The following is a 16,579-nucleotide window of genomic DNA, read 5'->3' on the forward strand; positions in this document are numbered from 1 at the left end:
TACTAAAAAAGGGGGCTGACCCAGTGACTAGGTCCTGCCTATGGGTGGGACTAGGAGGGGGGTGGTTACACCCCTCTCCCCTGCCGGACTTCCCCAGGCCAGGGGCTGGTGTGCCCCTGGAACTGGTTCAGACTGGCCTATGCGTAGTGAGCACCGGGGTGCCACTCAGCAGTCACCTTCCTGCAAAGCCCTGCCTACCCAGGATACACAAAACCATGTCTGGGACGGTGCTAGCACCGCCCCTGACAGGAAACCCTTCGTCCAGGCCTCCCTCGCTGGAAGGACTCCCAGCAGCAGGAGGTCAGACTCGTGTCTGTGGTGGCAGCATCCATTTTGTGGAGCTGAGGCTTGAGTTAACTTTAACCGGGGTTCACAGTTACATACATGTCGTGCCCCTCTAGAAGGGTGGAATGCTAACCCCGTCGCCAGAATTGGCGAGGGGTTAGTATTCCAATTCGTATGACACCTTACTCGACATGTTTTGATAAAGCAATACCAAAGTTAGCATTTAACCGCGAGGATTATAATGCACTTAAGAGTATATGGTATGCGATATCATGGAACAGCTATTAGGACTTGGTTCCGCAAGCTGCAGACAGGCTCAGCTCATGCCAGAGCACCATCTCACACGATTCCAAGCACTCTGCCTTCAGGATTGTCAAGGCCTGCCATAGGAGTGACTGATAGGAATCTGTGTGTCCATTTTAGGGTTAGGTATAGGTATACTACACCTACAGCAAAGGGTGATTACACGACTTTGCCCCAGCTGTCATGCAGCCAGTTGTGTCAAATTTAGGAGGCCAGCCAGGGGTGGCATAATACATGCTTCAGCCCCTGGCAGCCCTGGGTACACCCATGCCCTGAGTTACAGGGTCTGATAGGGTGGCCCAGTACCAATTGGAAATGTACCTAGGGTACATGGAATCCATTTTAAAGAGAGAGCAGTAGGCCTGGGGTCCTGATTGGCAGGATCCCAGGTCGACTATGTCCAAAACCAGCTAAAACACAGGGCAAAAAGTTGGGGGCAACCATAGTCAGGAGGTACCTTCCTACAGTCATAAGTTGTCAGTTTATTTGATTACTTGTATATAATTTTGTATTGGGATGTAGTTTGTAGAATATGTTCAAATTATAGGAATGTAAATAAATGTAATTTTTCTTGAATTTATGTATATAAGTATTGTATAAAATTGTGTATCAAAAAGAAACAAGCATTTACAATGCAATGGTCTCGGCATTGTTAAAGTTAGAGCTATTGGCATTGCTCGTGACATTTTTTATTTATGTTTTTGTTTTTAAAACATATATATAAATGGCATTGTCATTTACAATGCCAATAGCTTAATCTCTCGCAAATGCGAGACCTATTGCATTTGCACCCACACACAGAGCCACCCACAGTCATTCACATTGAGCCACACACACACAAAGCCACACACACACACACAGAGAGAGCCACCCTCACACACACACACACAGAGCCACCCTCACACAGACAGAGCCACCCTCACACAGAGTCACACACACACAGAGCCACACAGAGGCAAGTAAAAAAAACAACAGCAGCAGGGAACAGAGGCAAGAAATAACAAGGGCAGCTCCCCCCAGATACAGAAACGTATTCCCAGGTGCTTTGTGAGTTTGCAACCGCCTGCCCCACCTACAGGGCAAATTGACCTAAAAAAAAACAGGCAGTCTCACCCCAAGGAGGATGGAAGCAAAAGAAACTAGGAGTGCGGGATTTGGAATGAAGACCAAGGAATGAGGGATGCAGAATGAGGAACTAGGAGTGAGGGATGCGGCATGAGGACCAAGGAATGAGGGATGCGGCATGAGGACCAAGGAATGAGGGATGCGGCATGAGGAACTAGGAGTGAGGGATGCGGAATGAGTACCTAGGAGTGAGGGATGCGGAATGAGTACCTAGGAGTGAGGGATGCGGAATGAGTACCTAGGAGTGAGGGATGCGGAATGAGGAACTAGGAGTGAGGGATGCGGTATGAGGAACTAGGAGTGAGGGATGCGGTATGAGGAACTAGGAGTGAGGGATGAGGAACTAGGAGTGAGGGATGCGGAATGAGGAACTAGGAGTGAGGGATGCAGAATGAGGAACTAGGAGTGAGGGATGCGGAATGAGGAACTAGGAGTGAGGGATGCGGAATGAGGACCAAAGAATGATGAATGTGGAATGAAGAACCAGAAGTGAGGCATGCGGATTGAGGAACCAGAAGTGAGTGATGTGGAATGAGGAACTAGGAGTGAGGGATGAGGACCAAGGAATGAGGGATGCGGAATGAGGAACTAGGAGTGAGGGATGCAGAATGAAGAACCAGAAGTGATGGATGTGGAATGAAGAAATGCTGGCATTGACGCTGTGCCTACATGGGCTCTTCTGGCATGACATGAAGCCTGGGCCAGACAGAGGACCCGCTGAATCTCAGTGATTTTGCATGCACAAGGTGTAATTTCCGCCTTGTGTGTCACTCCCCCTTTTGTAAACATTTGCCCTAGAGGGAGCGCCTTGAGTTTAAATCTGATGGAAGACACTACTCTCTGCCCTTGGTGACGTGGCATATTTCTTTAGTGTTGCGCTAACACCGCATTTAAAAATAATATTAGTAAGTACGACGCTGCACAATTCTCTCCCGATTGCTCGGCGCAGCACCCAGTATTTTCATGCAGCGCTACGTTGCATGGTATTTTTAATAACTGTGGGACTTTTTCAGGGTGTGGAGACAAGGAAATGGCTGAATTGAGCTGAAAAAGCAGAACTTAAAAAAAAGTAATAAAATTGTGATGAATCGGGTCTCCTCAATGTCTTTGACTTGTTTACTGCCAGTAGAGCGGGATTACTTGGGCCTTATTTGGAGAGATATGTAATGTGACGTGTAATCGGATTACCGTATATATTACCGTTTACACACACACCGAGCGCGCATCTTGAGCCCTTTGCAGGCCTCTGGTATCCACTGCTTCCTGCTCGGCAATTGCCCTAAGAAATAGCACTCAATTTAATGGAAGAGAATTAACTCACCTTAAAAGACGAAAGGCTAAATTAGTTTTGTGAAAATTCAATTTGTTATCCTCAGATAAAAGTAGATGTCAGCAGCAAACGTTTATTTTAACATAAAATGTGAATGGATTTGCTGGCAGGTAAATTCTAAACATAATTTTGCTGCGTTCTTTTTTATCGTACCTCGCAACAAAAGAAGGTTATTTATGGACATTCTTTTTTTTTTTTTTTTTTGCTAAGAAAATGCAGGGCACAACTCTTTGTCCTATGACCTAAGCTATCCGTTAATTGTATCATATATGCAACGTTTTGGTGGGTCGCTAGGAGAGAAACTTGTAATCTTTTCCTCAAAACCACTATAAAAAAAATATCAAAACATGTCGAATTAGCAAGGCACCGTTATCGGCGAATTGAGTGATTTGGCAAAATCTACAGTAAAATAACCCTTATGACAGTGACATAATTTTGTAAAGAGTAAAGGTGAAGAATGTTCAAAAAAATTATGTAGAGAGAATTCAGTCCAAGGGCATTGGAGCGTTTTTGCATGAGCACCAATTATTTTGCTTGTAGATTAGGTGAGTTGCCCAGAATCACAGGATGTTGAATCGACGCCGAGACTCGAAGCGCCCAAGTCTGCAGCTGTGGCTATAAGACATTCCCTATGCTTAGGGAGACTCCTGGTGCGAGGTTTGGGGAGGCTGGCGTCTTTGAGGGAGACAATAGGCTCTCTGGGGTGATCGGGGCTCCCTGTGATGAAGGGGTTGTTTATTACCAGGGCTGCCTAGTCTGGATTCCCCCTCAGGCCTCTTTCTTCCACATCCTAGCTTTTCTCTCTTCACCTGACCATTGCAGGTTCTTTTCCATCCGCATTCTCCCTCTGTATTTGCCTAACCAACATTCAAAGGATGGACTGCTCAGCAGGCCCCGCTGGGTGTCAAGCCATTGCACTGTGCTGAATACAGGTGTCTGCGGCACATGCATTCGACCACTGAGCAGTCCTACCCAGGTACAGCTTTGTAACCGCTAAACCTTGAGGTGATTGTCTGTGCGGGGGCAGAGGGGGGCGTCCGTGAAACAGCATCTGAGGCTCATTTGCATAATGTTTTCGTCCTACGACACATTACTTCAGATTACAGCGTTAGCCATTTATTTCCAGACGGTGGTGGGTCGCTAAGAGAAATGGTAATCTAATGAATTTTTTCCTCAAAACCATGATTTAAAAAAAATCAGGTTTTGGGAAAACTGATTTTAAAGAATGTATTACATACATTATATGATGTATTTAACGCATAAAACACGTCGAATTAGCCAGGTACCCCGTTATCAGTGAATTGAGTGATTTCGCAAAATGTGCAGTAAAATAACCCTTAATACAGTTACATCATTTTGTGGCGAGTACATTTGAAGATTTTTTTTTATTGTTGCATTTTTATGTAGAGCGAACTCAGTCCAAGGGCATTGGAGCGTTTTGCATGAGCACCAATTGTTTTGCTTCTATGCACGAGGAGATGAGTTGCCCAGAATCACAGGATCGACGCCGAGACTCGCAGCTCCCAAGTCTGCAGCTGTGGCTATAAGACATTCCCTATTTTAGGGAGACGCCTGGTGCGAGACTTGGGGAGGCTGGAGCGAGACTTGGGGAGGCTGGAGGTTTTCTGAGGGAGACAGGGGGCTCTCTGGGGAGATCGGGGCTCCCTGCGAGACATCTCGGGCGGGGGAAGCCACTCTACCTGAGCCAGGGGTGCGTTTTTATCACGGCACAAATAGGGAATCTGCAAAGGATGCAAACTGCAGTGCTGAGAGACTGCGCGAATCAAATAAAAAATGTAGTGGCAGCATTTGCCTTGCATTGCAGATAAAAAAGGAACATGAATCACAGCGCACACCGGGTACACACTGCTCTGAAAGAGCACGCCGACAACTGCACGACATTATCGCAGTGTGCACTTGAATTACAATGTACAACAAAATACTAGTGATGCGCACAGATACGTAACCCCAGCATGGCAAGACGACAGTAGCGGACAACTAATCGTGCCCGTCTGCAGACTTTGCAGATGCTGTACCTGGAACTACAAAGACAGAGCGAAGATGATCAGCTGTGTAAAGCACAAAGACAATTCCTACGCAGCGGCTGTAGTACAGATTTGTCACCATGCAAATGCACAGTATCCCTACCGAGTACACGTAGCAAATGTAAAACAATGGCAATGTACAAACTTTGCCCTGCAGACGTACGTTATGGTACTTTGAGTGTTTATATGCATTATAGCCACAGCAAAAATTCAAGATGCAGAGGCCTGGCAGGGCTCACAGACAACAACTGCACGGTATAGGTCCTGCAACTGACATTAGATATATAGTTCACGCACACTGTAAACGCACAATTACTGTAAAGAAAACAAACACAGGTTTTGCCGAAACACAAAACGCGCAACCATACACAGCCAATGTAAACACTGTCACTACGCCGCTTGGTCAGATGCACAATCCTAACAACCCACTAAGAGTAGAAGTCTAGCAAGGCACACCCAGTCGTTGCTCCTCAATTAAATTAGCTGCTCTCTCGCATACCATATAGACTGTGTTACGAACGTGTGTGTAATGAAGGTCTGATAAGCTGCGCGGATGCACAATGTTGACTCGCGGGCAGGTAAACTGCCCTGAAGCCTTCACACTAATCAACCTACAGGGTCCACACAACTGCACTGCTGGCCTTCCCGCAGAGAATCACTACCCCGAACTGACCTCCCGAACCCAGTCATTTGGCCATCAGCTGCCGTGCAAACCCTACCTTCCCAGCACCTGAATCCTGCAGTGACGGTACAAGAAGCTAGTAGAAGGGCACGGCTGCAAATCCCAAACCCTAAGTGACACAAACTACCTGGCCCAGAGATACAAAATCCATTTGATGAATTAGAGAATCCTTGTCTTGGAACTATTGCGAGATCAGTACCTGAGTCTTAGCATCGCGCGAAGAATGCTAAAGACGTCATCAACAATTAAGGAAACTAGACCGAATATGCTACTTATCGTACGCTTAAAAGGGCCAAGAGGATTGCCGTGTTAGATGTGGAAACTGTTGTATGGGGTCTTTCCACTTTCCGATGAATGCAAGCAATTTTCCCGAACGCAAGTCGATGAACGGGAACGATTAGTACAAGCAAGACAGAACAAGTCTATTAAGTTAGGTGGGCGGGGGTTGTTTCGGGCTCTTTTTTTGTGGGGAGTTCGGGCTTTTATTTGGTTTAGGTCTGAGCCGAACTAATGCTTCTTGGTTAATGAGATGAGGGGCGGGGCTTAAAAAAAGAGAGCAAAACGCCCCCGAATCGCGTCAAGGCGGGCCTGAACTGAGTGACGCTCCTCTCCTCCAATGGCTGGCCAGCATTTACGAGGCCAGCCAATGGAGAAGAGGGGCGTGTTCAAGCCCCTACTACACAACATAAGATTTCGTCTCCGCCCACTGCTTACGCAGTGCGACGGTAGCCTCAACCTAAAAAACTAAATGAAAGTATGAATATATGAAGTGAAAAGGTCAAATAAAATACCAGTAGAAACATAAAGAAATGTGTTTGACTATGAAGCATTTCTCTCATGTGACACGAAAACTACATGTTCATGCGTGCAGTTTATGATTCACAACTTGCGGCCCTCGTAGGTGGGGGCATTACAATAGTAGTGCCTCATTCTACCTCTTAAAGCATTGCTGAACTTGCGCCAATGTGTGGACCCAGAATTGTCTAATGCAACAAATATCGACGTGCACCGGATGTTGTGCCTCATTTCCAGAGAGACATGGAATTGACAACTCTTCATTGTGGGTGTGACCGGAGCTATCCTGTGCAGTCAACATTGACATGTTCCGGACTTTCTGCCTCATTTCAATGGAGGTTCGGATTTTGCAACTCTTCGTTGTGTGTGACCGGAATGGTCTGGTGCGTCACGTATCATTGCTTACCCGATGTCTTCTTCCGAGAGGCCCCTCCACTTCATTCACCATTCATCTACTGTTCCCTAACTTGGCACGCAGCATGGCGGACCATCTGTCCTCTCCTCACACGGCCTTCCTTTACGACATAGTGTTACCAGGTAATATTTCCCGGCTCAGGCCTGGGTGATGAGAGTGACTGACTGGACTGGAGAGCGCTTCTGAGAATGATCGGAAGTGGGTCCCCCTCCTCCTTCCCCTTCACACTGTGCCTTGCAGAACTAGCCTGGTGCTGGAAGGCCCTTGCGGACCCCTTTGATGTGACTGTCTGTTGCCCTCGACCTGTGTCTGCTCCACATCTTGTGGGTGAACTTCTTGATTGTTTCCCAAACCCATGTTGCAGACTACCTCCTAATTTACTTTGCCGTCTACCCCACCTGCTTCCTGGGACCATAAGAGTGAGTTCAGCTGTGTGCGTTCTAGTGCCGTCGGAGGGGTGACTCCAATCTGTGGGTGGAGGACAGTCGGCGGGTTGGAGGGCGAAGGGAGGTTTGGGGCCACGGGGTCTGCAGTGTGTACCGAATTGACCTGCCGGGACTCAGTGCACTGCATTAAGGTGGTAAGTGCTTATGTGGGCGAGCACTTTCGTACTGGCTTGTCTGCTATCAGTTGTACCACGTAGGGGTGCAGAGTGAGTGTGTTTGTGGGAGTGTCAGTGGGGAACTACCTGTCATTCACGATGGCGGTTTGCCTGATACGTTGATTTCTTGCCAGCATAGCATTATGTTCGACATTGGTTTCACCCGTGTTGCCTCAGCCCGCGGTGTTGCGAAAAAGTGTTATAATTTGTTGTATGTACATATTTCTGATATTGTTGTGACCAGAGGTGCACCCTATGATTGTGTGGTATTGAGACTTGCTAGGGTGGGCTTGATATTAGGTGGTGTTGTGGGGAGGGAGTGGGGTGTAGATTAGGATCTTTCCCAGTGTGCATAATACTGATATCATGTGAACACAGGTAGTAGTGCTTGTAATAATTCCCAATGTGATTTGTGCACAGAAATACCTGATGCCAATGTTGTGTTGATTATTGTGTGTGTTAAATACCAACATTATTTACATACATTACATGTGAAGTCTCCTTTGTGTCGTTGAAGATATTTATCGTGTGCAAGTGCTGTGCCAATGTTTTTCACGTTTCCTCTGTGGTACGCCAGACTGCTCAGTGCCCAGCTACCCAAGGTTGAACGCAGGTCATACAATGTGTGTTATACCTGCCCCTGGCAGCAGTGGTAGGTTCTGCCTGGCTGGGGTACTGCCTCAGCAAACCAGAAAGTGCCAGTTCCAACAAACATCTATGATCAGTTTCCTATGCAAAATGCAGCTATTTGGCTCTCATTTCATCAATTTTAACCCCTTATATTTGAAAGATTCATTAGCTAAATCTTGTGATTCTCCATATCAGGCTCAGTAAAATGGGAATTCAAGGACATCCCTTGTCCTGGTTTAAATCTTTTTTGGAAGACAGAACACTGTCTGCTCTGTGGTCTCCTTTTACTTCTTCCTCAAAGCCTCCTGATTGTAGGGTGCCACAGGGCTCTGCTCTTAGTCCCACTCTCTTTAATATTTATCTGGAGCCCTTAGTGAGTCTTGTCGAATCCTGGGGGTTGCAGGTGATCTCATATGCTGATGATACTCAGCTCCTCCTATCCTTTCAGGAAACTAGCAAGAAAGCCCCTAATTCCTATAAACTTTTTCTTAAATTAATGGGTGATTGGATGACCAATAAACGTCTTATGCGTAAATCAGATAAAACTGAGATTATTTTCTTTAGAGCTAAGTTCTGCCCTGATTCTTATAACTGGTGGCCTTCAGAGCTGGGGACCTTGACTTCCCCCGCCTCAACGGATGGAAAATAAGTATTAGATTTTATTTGGATGTCTCCTTTGAATTTAAATAAAGTAATATCTGCTAGCTGCTTTGCAACTCTTAAATCCTTGGGGAGGATTTTGCATCTAGTGCCAGAGGATACTCACATGATTATTGTGCACTCTTTGGTGACATCGAAATTGGACTACAGTCTATATTTGGGCCTTCTGGCGTATTTGAACCAACACCTTCAGATTATTTAAAACGCTGCAGCGTATCTAATTTTGAAAATTCCGGCGTGACTATCTGTGTTCCCCTACCTGCAACAACTCCATTGGCTGCCTGTTATGAAACAAATTCAATTCAAGGCCCTCACTATTGCCTACCGAGCTCTTGAGCATGAAGGTCCTTCGACCTAAGGAAGAGACTCGAGGCCTATTCTCAAACCAGAGCCTTGAGATCCAACAGTTTAAAACTGTTTACAATCCCCGGTTTTGCAGAGCTAGGAGAGGTGGAAGATCCTTTGTGTATCTCATGGCCAGGCTCTGGAATTCCCTCCCGCTCAGTCTTCAGTTAGCTCCATTCAAATCCATTTTTGGAAAAAATTTGAAAATGTTTCTTTTTTGAATTGCCTTGTAATCTTTCTTTCGCTATGTATCGGTTACTTGCTGCTAGCACCGGGATGCTTCTTCGAAAGCAGCTGTGCACTCTATCAATACGTTTGTATTGTAATGTAATGCAGTGTTTTCAATGGGCAGTTATTGAGTTAATTGCACTCGTTTCATTTAAAAGTGGGCAGACAGGTACTGTGGTATGGTGAGTACCCTCACTTCTTTTTATTTCAAGCCCTGTTGCAATGCTTTTTTAGATATCAGTACGTCATACAGTGCAACAAGCAGAGAACTACAGTATTCCCTGCGGTTAGACATAGAATTACAGACCAGCATGCTCTGGTATGAGACAGTGAACCACAGATATTTTTATGTGCTGTCCCAAAGGCTGTTCTGTATTTGCAGAGCAAGCAGGGAGCTAACGTCACTAGTTGTAGCCAAGAGCAGTTGCATTCTGGGACTTGTAGTTTCACCTTTACCATTGCAGCATGAAAAGTGTTGTTGGTGAAAGTGTTAAGTCTAGATGTAGGAACCATGGTGCACTTTCACCCAGTACTGCAACACCAGTACTCACGAATGACGCAATACCATCTCCCAGTATTTCTGTCACTTGCACCACCAGAAAACTTCAGAGTTTTTTTACCTCTCAGTATCCCCTGTTAAACATGCTCTACCCACCTTGTACAACCAACCGCACCAGATCAGATCTCATAACTCAGTGCATATCCGTTAGCGAGGTGGACATAACATATAATTAATCAAATCAAATAATAAATAAATACTTGCCATTGCCGAGAGGGTGCCAACCCCATACATCTTCCCATGGCTGAGGCTCCTGGTCACGGCCCTATCTCTGGCTCCAAGGGGCTAGAGGTGCCGGTGGGCGCTATAAAAAAGTCCTGAAGAGGCCCTCAATCTGGGGCCCATTTCCAAGCTAAAGGGAGCATGAGGAAGTTCAAGGCAGAGGAGGGACTTCGACCCTTACACCCTCTCTTTAGCACTGTGTTAACCTTACAAGACTGTGACAGAGGAGGAGTGCTTCACAGAAGAAGGAGATGAAAGCTTCATTAAGTGTGAGATAGGAAAACTAAAACAGGCAGAGGGACATGGATGGCAAAGAAATCTCCTATAACTTTGAAAGTGAATGATTTAGAGCTGAAAATGGGAACCACTCAGTCTTGGGGAGTATCCTGTTATTAGCCTTGAGTTTGAGGGACCTAAATACAATACCTGGCAGTGATACATACTTATCCTTAAATATGTTACTTTGTACATTTTGTGGGTGTTTACCTCTGTAACATGAGGAACTCAAATGACGATGTGAATCCACCAAAGAATCCCACGCCCTTGTTACCGGACTGTTGCATGATCACTCTAGAAGATTCCAGCTATGTCATCTGTGGAACTGTCAGGTTCCTTAGGAGCAACCCATTTATCATTGCCTGCATAGAGGGCTGTGTTAGTTCACTCTCAGCTACAATTCATGATTATGTAATGCTACCATCAATAGCTGCAGCTACATGTTGGCCAAATATGTCCAAATGGTGTTACACCCAAGATCTGCTTGTTATTGAGATGGTTAACGGACTATTCACTTTTACACATTTTGTTAAACATATTTTAAATGCAATCATCTTCATTTTCGTTGAAACATCAAACATAATACATGAACTAAATGGCAAGTGTGGTTTGTAATATTCTGAAAGTTAATAAATCCATTTTCATAAAGTGTCACTTGGAACTCATAAAAATGTTTATACTCACAAACTCTCTCTGGGATTAGTCAATGTAGCATCCATTTTTATTAGAAAAGTATGGAGCAGAAATATAGTTTACAATCAATATAAGTATGCTTAAAGAATGTAGAAAGTGGCATATAAATCCTTCTGACTATTATCTGTTACAAATGTCAACTTTGCTCACGAGGTCACAACCCAATTTTCAGCTTTCTTCCTGAAACATTCTCCCCCCAGAATTAAAGTACAAAGATCGTGAGTGGATATGCTTCTGTGACAAGATTGTGATTGCACATTAATATCCTACAACCCTTCTTCAGTGTGTTGCAGGTGCCATGTATGCCACTGGGTTTGCGGAGTCGATCGCCGAGCTTTTGAGCTTCAGCAATATTTGGGCAGTGAGAGGGATATCCCTGGTCGTACTGCTAGGATTGCTTGGCATCAACCTGGCCGGCGTGAAGTGGATAATACGTCTTCAGTTGTTGCTGCTCTTCCTGTTGGCTGTTTCTACTCTTGACTTTGTTGTTGGATCTTTCTCGCACTTGGATCGAGGTAAAACTTTGTTAATGTAAGCACTAAATGGTGACCTATGTTATTAGGAGGATGTTTAAAAGCAATAGTCAAATCATGGAACGCTTTACATAGTGCAAAAAAAATACTCAAAGACTCCTTATTACGAGTGTTAGCAAAGATGGATAGGGCTGCAGCTAGGGGTTCTGAGACAAATGGCAGGCCTTAATTTATTTTGCCAATCTGTGAGAAGGCATAAGTGAAAGAGGCAGGTCAATTCAGAGTGAAGGGGTCAAAACAGAACAAGAGAGATAGTTCTTCTGTCTCTGCGATCTCGTATTGCTTTCCGGTTGGCCACCTTGGACTTTCATAATTCCACTAAAATGGCAACTACAAACTGTTAATTGACAGCTCTTTCTTTATAAAAACTGCATATTACTTTTCAAATACTGAGATCATTCTATTTGAAAGGAGGCTTATCATATGTACAACAAACAGTAAAGGAGACACAGATTAGTATAGTCCTAATCGCGGCAATCAAGAGAAAACCCTTTAAATACCACTTGAACAAATAGAGTAAAGACCTGAAATTAGGACTTTTTGATTCACGTTTTCCACTTTTTGTGTATGCAGCTGATCTCCTTTTATAGTGGGTCTGCATCCCGACGATAGCATTTTTTCATCACACACCTTGCAAAAAGCCTCCTTGGAAGTCTTGTGGCTTAGTGGCGTAGTAACACAGACAGCTGTGTTTCCTGAACCTTTGGGCAAGAATGAAACTGTAGTGCTAAATAAAAACATGCTCCTTGTTTAAGAACAGATCTACTCCTGTAGCATTACAGTCTTAACTCCTATATATTTTTTCTTTTCTATTGTGGTTGCCTCTAATGAGAGTTGCCATGGGCTGAGAAGGGGACAAGCCTTTGCACCCCTTGGTTCCTATAAGACTATTCAATAATAACAGCATGTGGTAGAGGCGGATAAACTGCCAAAGGATGGTGGTTAATGAACCCGTCCTTTTTAGAGTGTATTCATTAGTATTCACTCCAAAGAAAGTCGACTGGACAGCATTCAAATTCTATATCACAAAGTCCTGAGTTTCTTTGGAGACAAAATCAACTCAATAAGTGGCACTTTACAAATTGTGAATTCTCTGCTACAATCACTCCTTATCAAGTTGATAGTACGCCTAACATAGTTATGGGTGGTGGATTCCACATAGGGTTTTTAGTATACAGTAAGAATGGTGCTCTTAACTGGTATCAGTCAATTAGGGAATATAAACACAATTTATACGGTGCGACTACGTCAGGGGAAACCAAAAACAACCCCTGAAAAGAATGGCGAGGGTCCACCCTGTAAATTATAGAATAAGTCCTGTGCACACGTTAGGTTAGTCTTTACAAATGTCTATCAAAAACAGTCTTATGCTCAAGCAGGAATGAAGACAGGGTCTACACCAGTGGAAGTTTTGTGTGGAATGTATTATGAACCTTCTTCAAAAGGGAACATCAAAGGGAAATCCGGAAAGAGCAACAGCCCCACTTCACTTCTGCACTAGAGATTTCCTTTGGGGCGGTTTGAACCCGCCCGTCGTCCATTGCTGCTGCTCTATGGGGAAGAGACCGATCCGTTTTCCCCTCGTTTCCCCTCATCCATCCTCGCCACTACTGGCCCTCCCCTTGTTTTGAAAACCGCTCTGGCCGGGTTGGAAATATCACCGGTCATACGATCCTGTGTTTATTTTGTATCTCCTATACCTGAAGAGTCACGGGTGACTGCCCGATTGACGAAATACGTGTCGGCTGGTTTTTTCCTTTGATGTTCCGTTTTGAAGAAGGTTTATAATACATTCCACACAAAACGTCCACTGGTGTCGACCCTGTCTTCATTCCTGCTTGAACATAAGAATGTTTTTGATAGACATTTGTAAAGTCTAACCTAACGTGTGCACAGGACTTATTCTATAGTTATGGCTGGTGTTCTTTAAAAGGATTGACGCAAACTACTGAGTTGAGCCCATCTTTGATTAGAGAGACTGCAAAGGCTTCTTTTCTTAGAGAAATATTGAAAAAGTCCAGGCCACTTGCTGCATTTTAGAGCACAAAGTTCACATAAATTTACTAAAAATACAGTGTTTCCAAATGGACACTATACATGTATTACAATACTTTCATTGTGTACCAGACAATGCTATTCTCTCATATTTAATTTATTTACAAACTGGCTAACCTTTAACACGTTATACAGAGTTTAAAATGTTTTGTTTTTGTAATATCATTACACTATTTTTCAAAATTAATATAGCATATTTTGCATATCATCTTTCCATCTTCCCATCCTGCCTCTTCCAAGTTGAGTTTCAGCCATTTGTTGTAACACTATATCTATATGGAAGGTAGAAAATTCTAATGTTATCCAAATCTCGATCACATGCCATCAATAGCAAATATACAAATAGTATTATTATAAAGTCAAAGGCAACCATTCAAACAACAACTTGCTAAGTGGTTAGCAGTCTGTTATTTGCTAGTGTGAACAGACCCCATTGCTCTGGGACTCTGCTGCCCATATATGTACCTACACAGTACAAATATCTTCAAGGTACAGAGCCCCACATGCATCATCCCGGGATTTTGCGAGCTCTAAAGTGCGAAAAATAGCGATTCGCATTTTAGAATTCGCCAAACGGGATGCATGAATATTTTCGCAAATTATTTGAGATTCGGTAGAAATCGCAGTTTCTACCAAATCGCAAATATTATGCGATTTTCAAAGTGCGGATTCGCAATTCACATTGATCCTATGGGCCAAAAGGCCCATAGGATCAATGGGAATTGCGAATTCGCACTTTGAAAATCGCAATTCCTGATTGCATTTCAAGGGTGGTGAGGGGGGTTCAAATGAACCCCCCCTGCACCCATGAAATGTTGTTTTCGCATCATGTTGCACACACACATGTCCTAAGGATATGTGTGTCCGTAACATGAATGTTTAAAAAATGCATTTGCTGCGTTTTTAACACTTTTTGCAAATTTACCGAGTGGTTCAACCACTCGGTAAATTTGACACCCTAATTGCTAATTCGCAAATATAAAACTAATCATGCATTGCTTTTAAGAAATCGCAAATTTGCGATTTCTTGAAAGCAATCGCATTTTTAGAAATCGCAAAAATGTTGCGATTTCTGAAAATGTATGATGCATTCCAAAAATGGATTTTGGAATCGCAAACGGCCGATTTTAAAGAATCGCACCGTTTGCGACTCCAAAAACCCTTGATGCATGTGGGCCATAGAGTTGTAGTGAGGAAGAGTACGTCTCTACTTCCCGATATGCACTTACCTTTCAATATTTTGCCCCTAAATATTCTGTCCTCGGTCCTCGATAGTCTTGTTCCACAGTATTGTTAGTGTCAATATTCAGTAGTACAGTTGTCTAGGGTATATGCAGTATCTATTCTTGTACCGCATGGAGGACAAATAGCCACGACAAAGGCTTGAACAGAGCAGAATGGCCTTTACCTCCACCATCTAAATAAATTCTAGTACATGCCTTTCCCATAATGAAATTAGCAGTGCATCTATTGACTGACTGCCATCTGATGACTACAGAGATCCTGTCCAAGTGAAGGGTGGTGTTTTTATTTAAGTTGTACATGGATATTGGCATGTACATTCTGATTTGTGTTTCATGTCTGGTGGCAGAGGAGGACTGCTGACATGACTGCCTTTTCAAATCCAGTGTAATTTATCCATGACAGTGGCATGGGGTCTTTTGAGACTCATATTGCAGAATGCATGTTGGCACATGAGCAAGGTTGTTGTTGTCGATCATGACTACTGAATATCCATCCTGATGAAGGCGCTTGCCGACTTCAAACAACTTTTCGGAGGGATGAGAACACCATGATTTTCTACCAATAAAGAAACCTTTGTATTGCTTGGAGTGAAGAACATCGTTTCAGTGTATTAAATTCCTTTTGCATGACACCGAGCTGATTGTACATTGAATAATAAAAAATGCACTTTGAATTTTTTTTTCATAAATATAATAAATATGTGTCTGCTGTCATGTGAGGCGGTTGAAAAGACACCTTCTGACTTTTGTAGATTGCTCTTATACAGATACTATTGGAAGTCTCAGCAGTTTGCCCTCAGAGAAGCTTTCTCAAATTGTTTTAAATGTGCTTAAATGTTAGTGTTTGAGGACCTTGTGGTATTTTACTGTGATCTTGAACTAACCTGATTTAACACCATAATAAAATGTTGGTGCAAGGGTTGTCAATATCTCCTGGGCTGTTGCTTAGTTCAGCTTTTTATGGTAGGCCTTTTCAGGAGATTCTGGAGTTTATTGTATTATAGAACAATGTAGAATTTCAGTAACTCTGTTGTACCTCTTGCTAAGACTCCAACGTGCTTTACTGATATAAATCCAAATTCTGTGGTGCATAGGCGGGATAAGGATTATTCATTAATGTTGAGTTTGTGTCGTGACTAAGACCCAGAGAGTATGTCCAAGTATGGCGGAGCAGCATAATAGCACGTCTTACGCATGCAACAAAATCAAAATTAATGTTCATAAGCTGCATAGTCAAACCAGTTAGATTTGTCACCTGAGCCTGGTGACTTGAGACCAGTGTTCCCTCTAATTATTTTTATGTTTGTGCAGCATTGACCTGTTTGTGTCCACACATTTCTTGTTGGTGTGTGCAACTGAGCGATACTAGAAAAAATGATACTACTTTCGATTGAGACTAGAAAAGACACCTCCCAAACATAAAAAAATGAAATAGTCAATTGAAAGCACATATCCCTGCTAAATTGTTTAAGGAGCACTAGCAATCCCAATAAGTCTGGCTTTAATGTTCTGCACCCTATACTTATACAGGCTCACCACTCATCCTTGCACTC

The 16,579-nt window shown here is 43.6% G+C and overlaps 1 protein-coding gene across 1 annotated transcript in view; it reads left to right on the forward strand.

Moving 5' to 3' along the window:
* Window positions 1-16,579, forward strand: part of SLC12A8 (solute carrier family 12 member 8) — a 740,719-nt gene that overhangs the window by 493,745 nt on the left and 230,395 nt on the right. Inside the window, exon 5 of the mRNA XM_086957437.1 lies at window positions 11,478-11,709. Within this exon, the coding sequence (XP_086813563.1) occupies window positions 11,478-11,709 (232 nt within the window). The remainder of the gene's footprint in view (window positions 1-11,477; window positions 11,710-16,579) is intronic.

Source organism: Lissotriton vulgaris, chromosome 2_1 (assembly GCF_964263255.1).
Source record: "Lissotriton vulgaris chromosome 2_1, aLisVul1.2, whole genome shotgun sequence".
NCBI lineage: Eukaryota > Metazoa > Chordata > Amphibia > Caudata > Salamandridae > Lissotriton > Lissotriton vulgaris.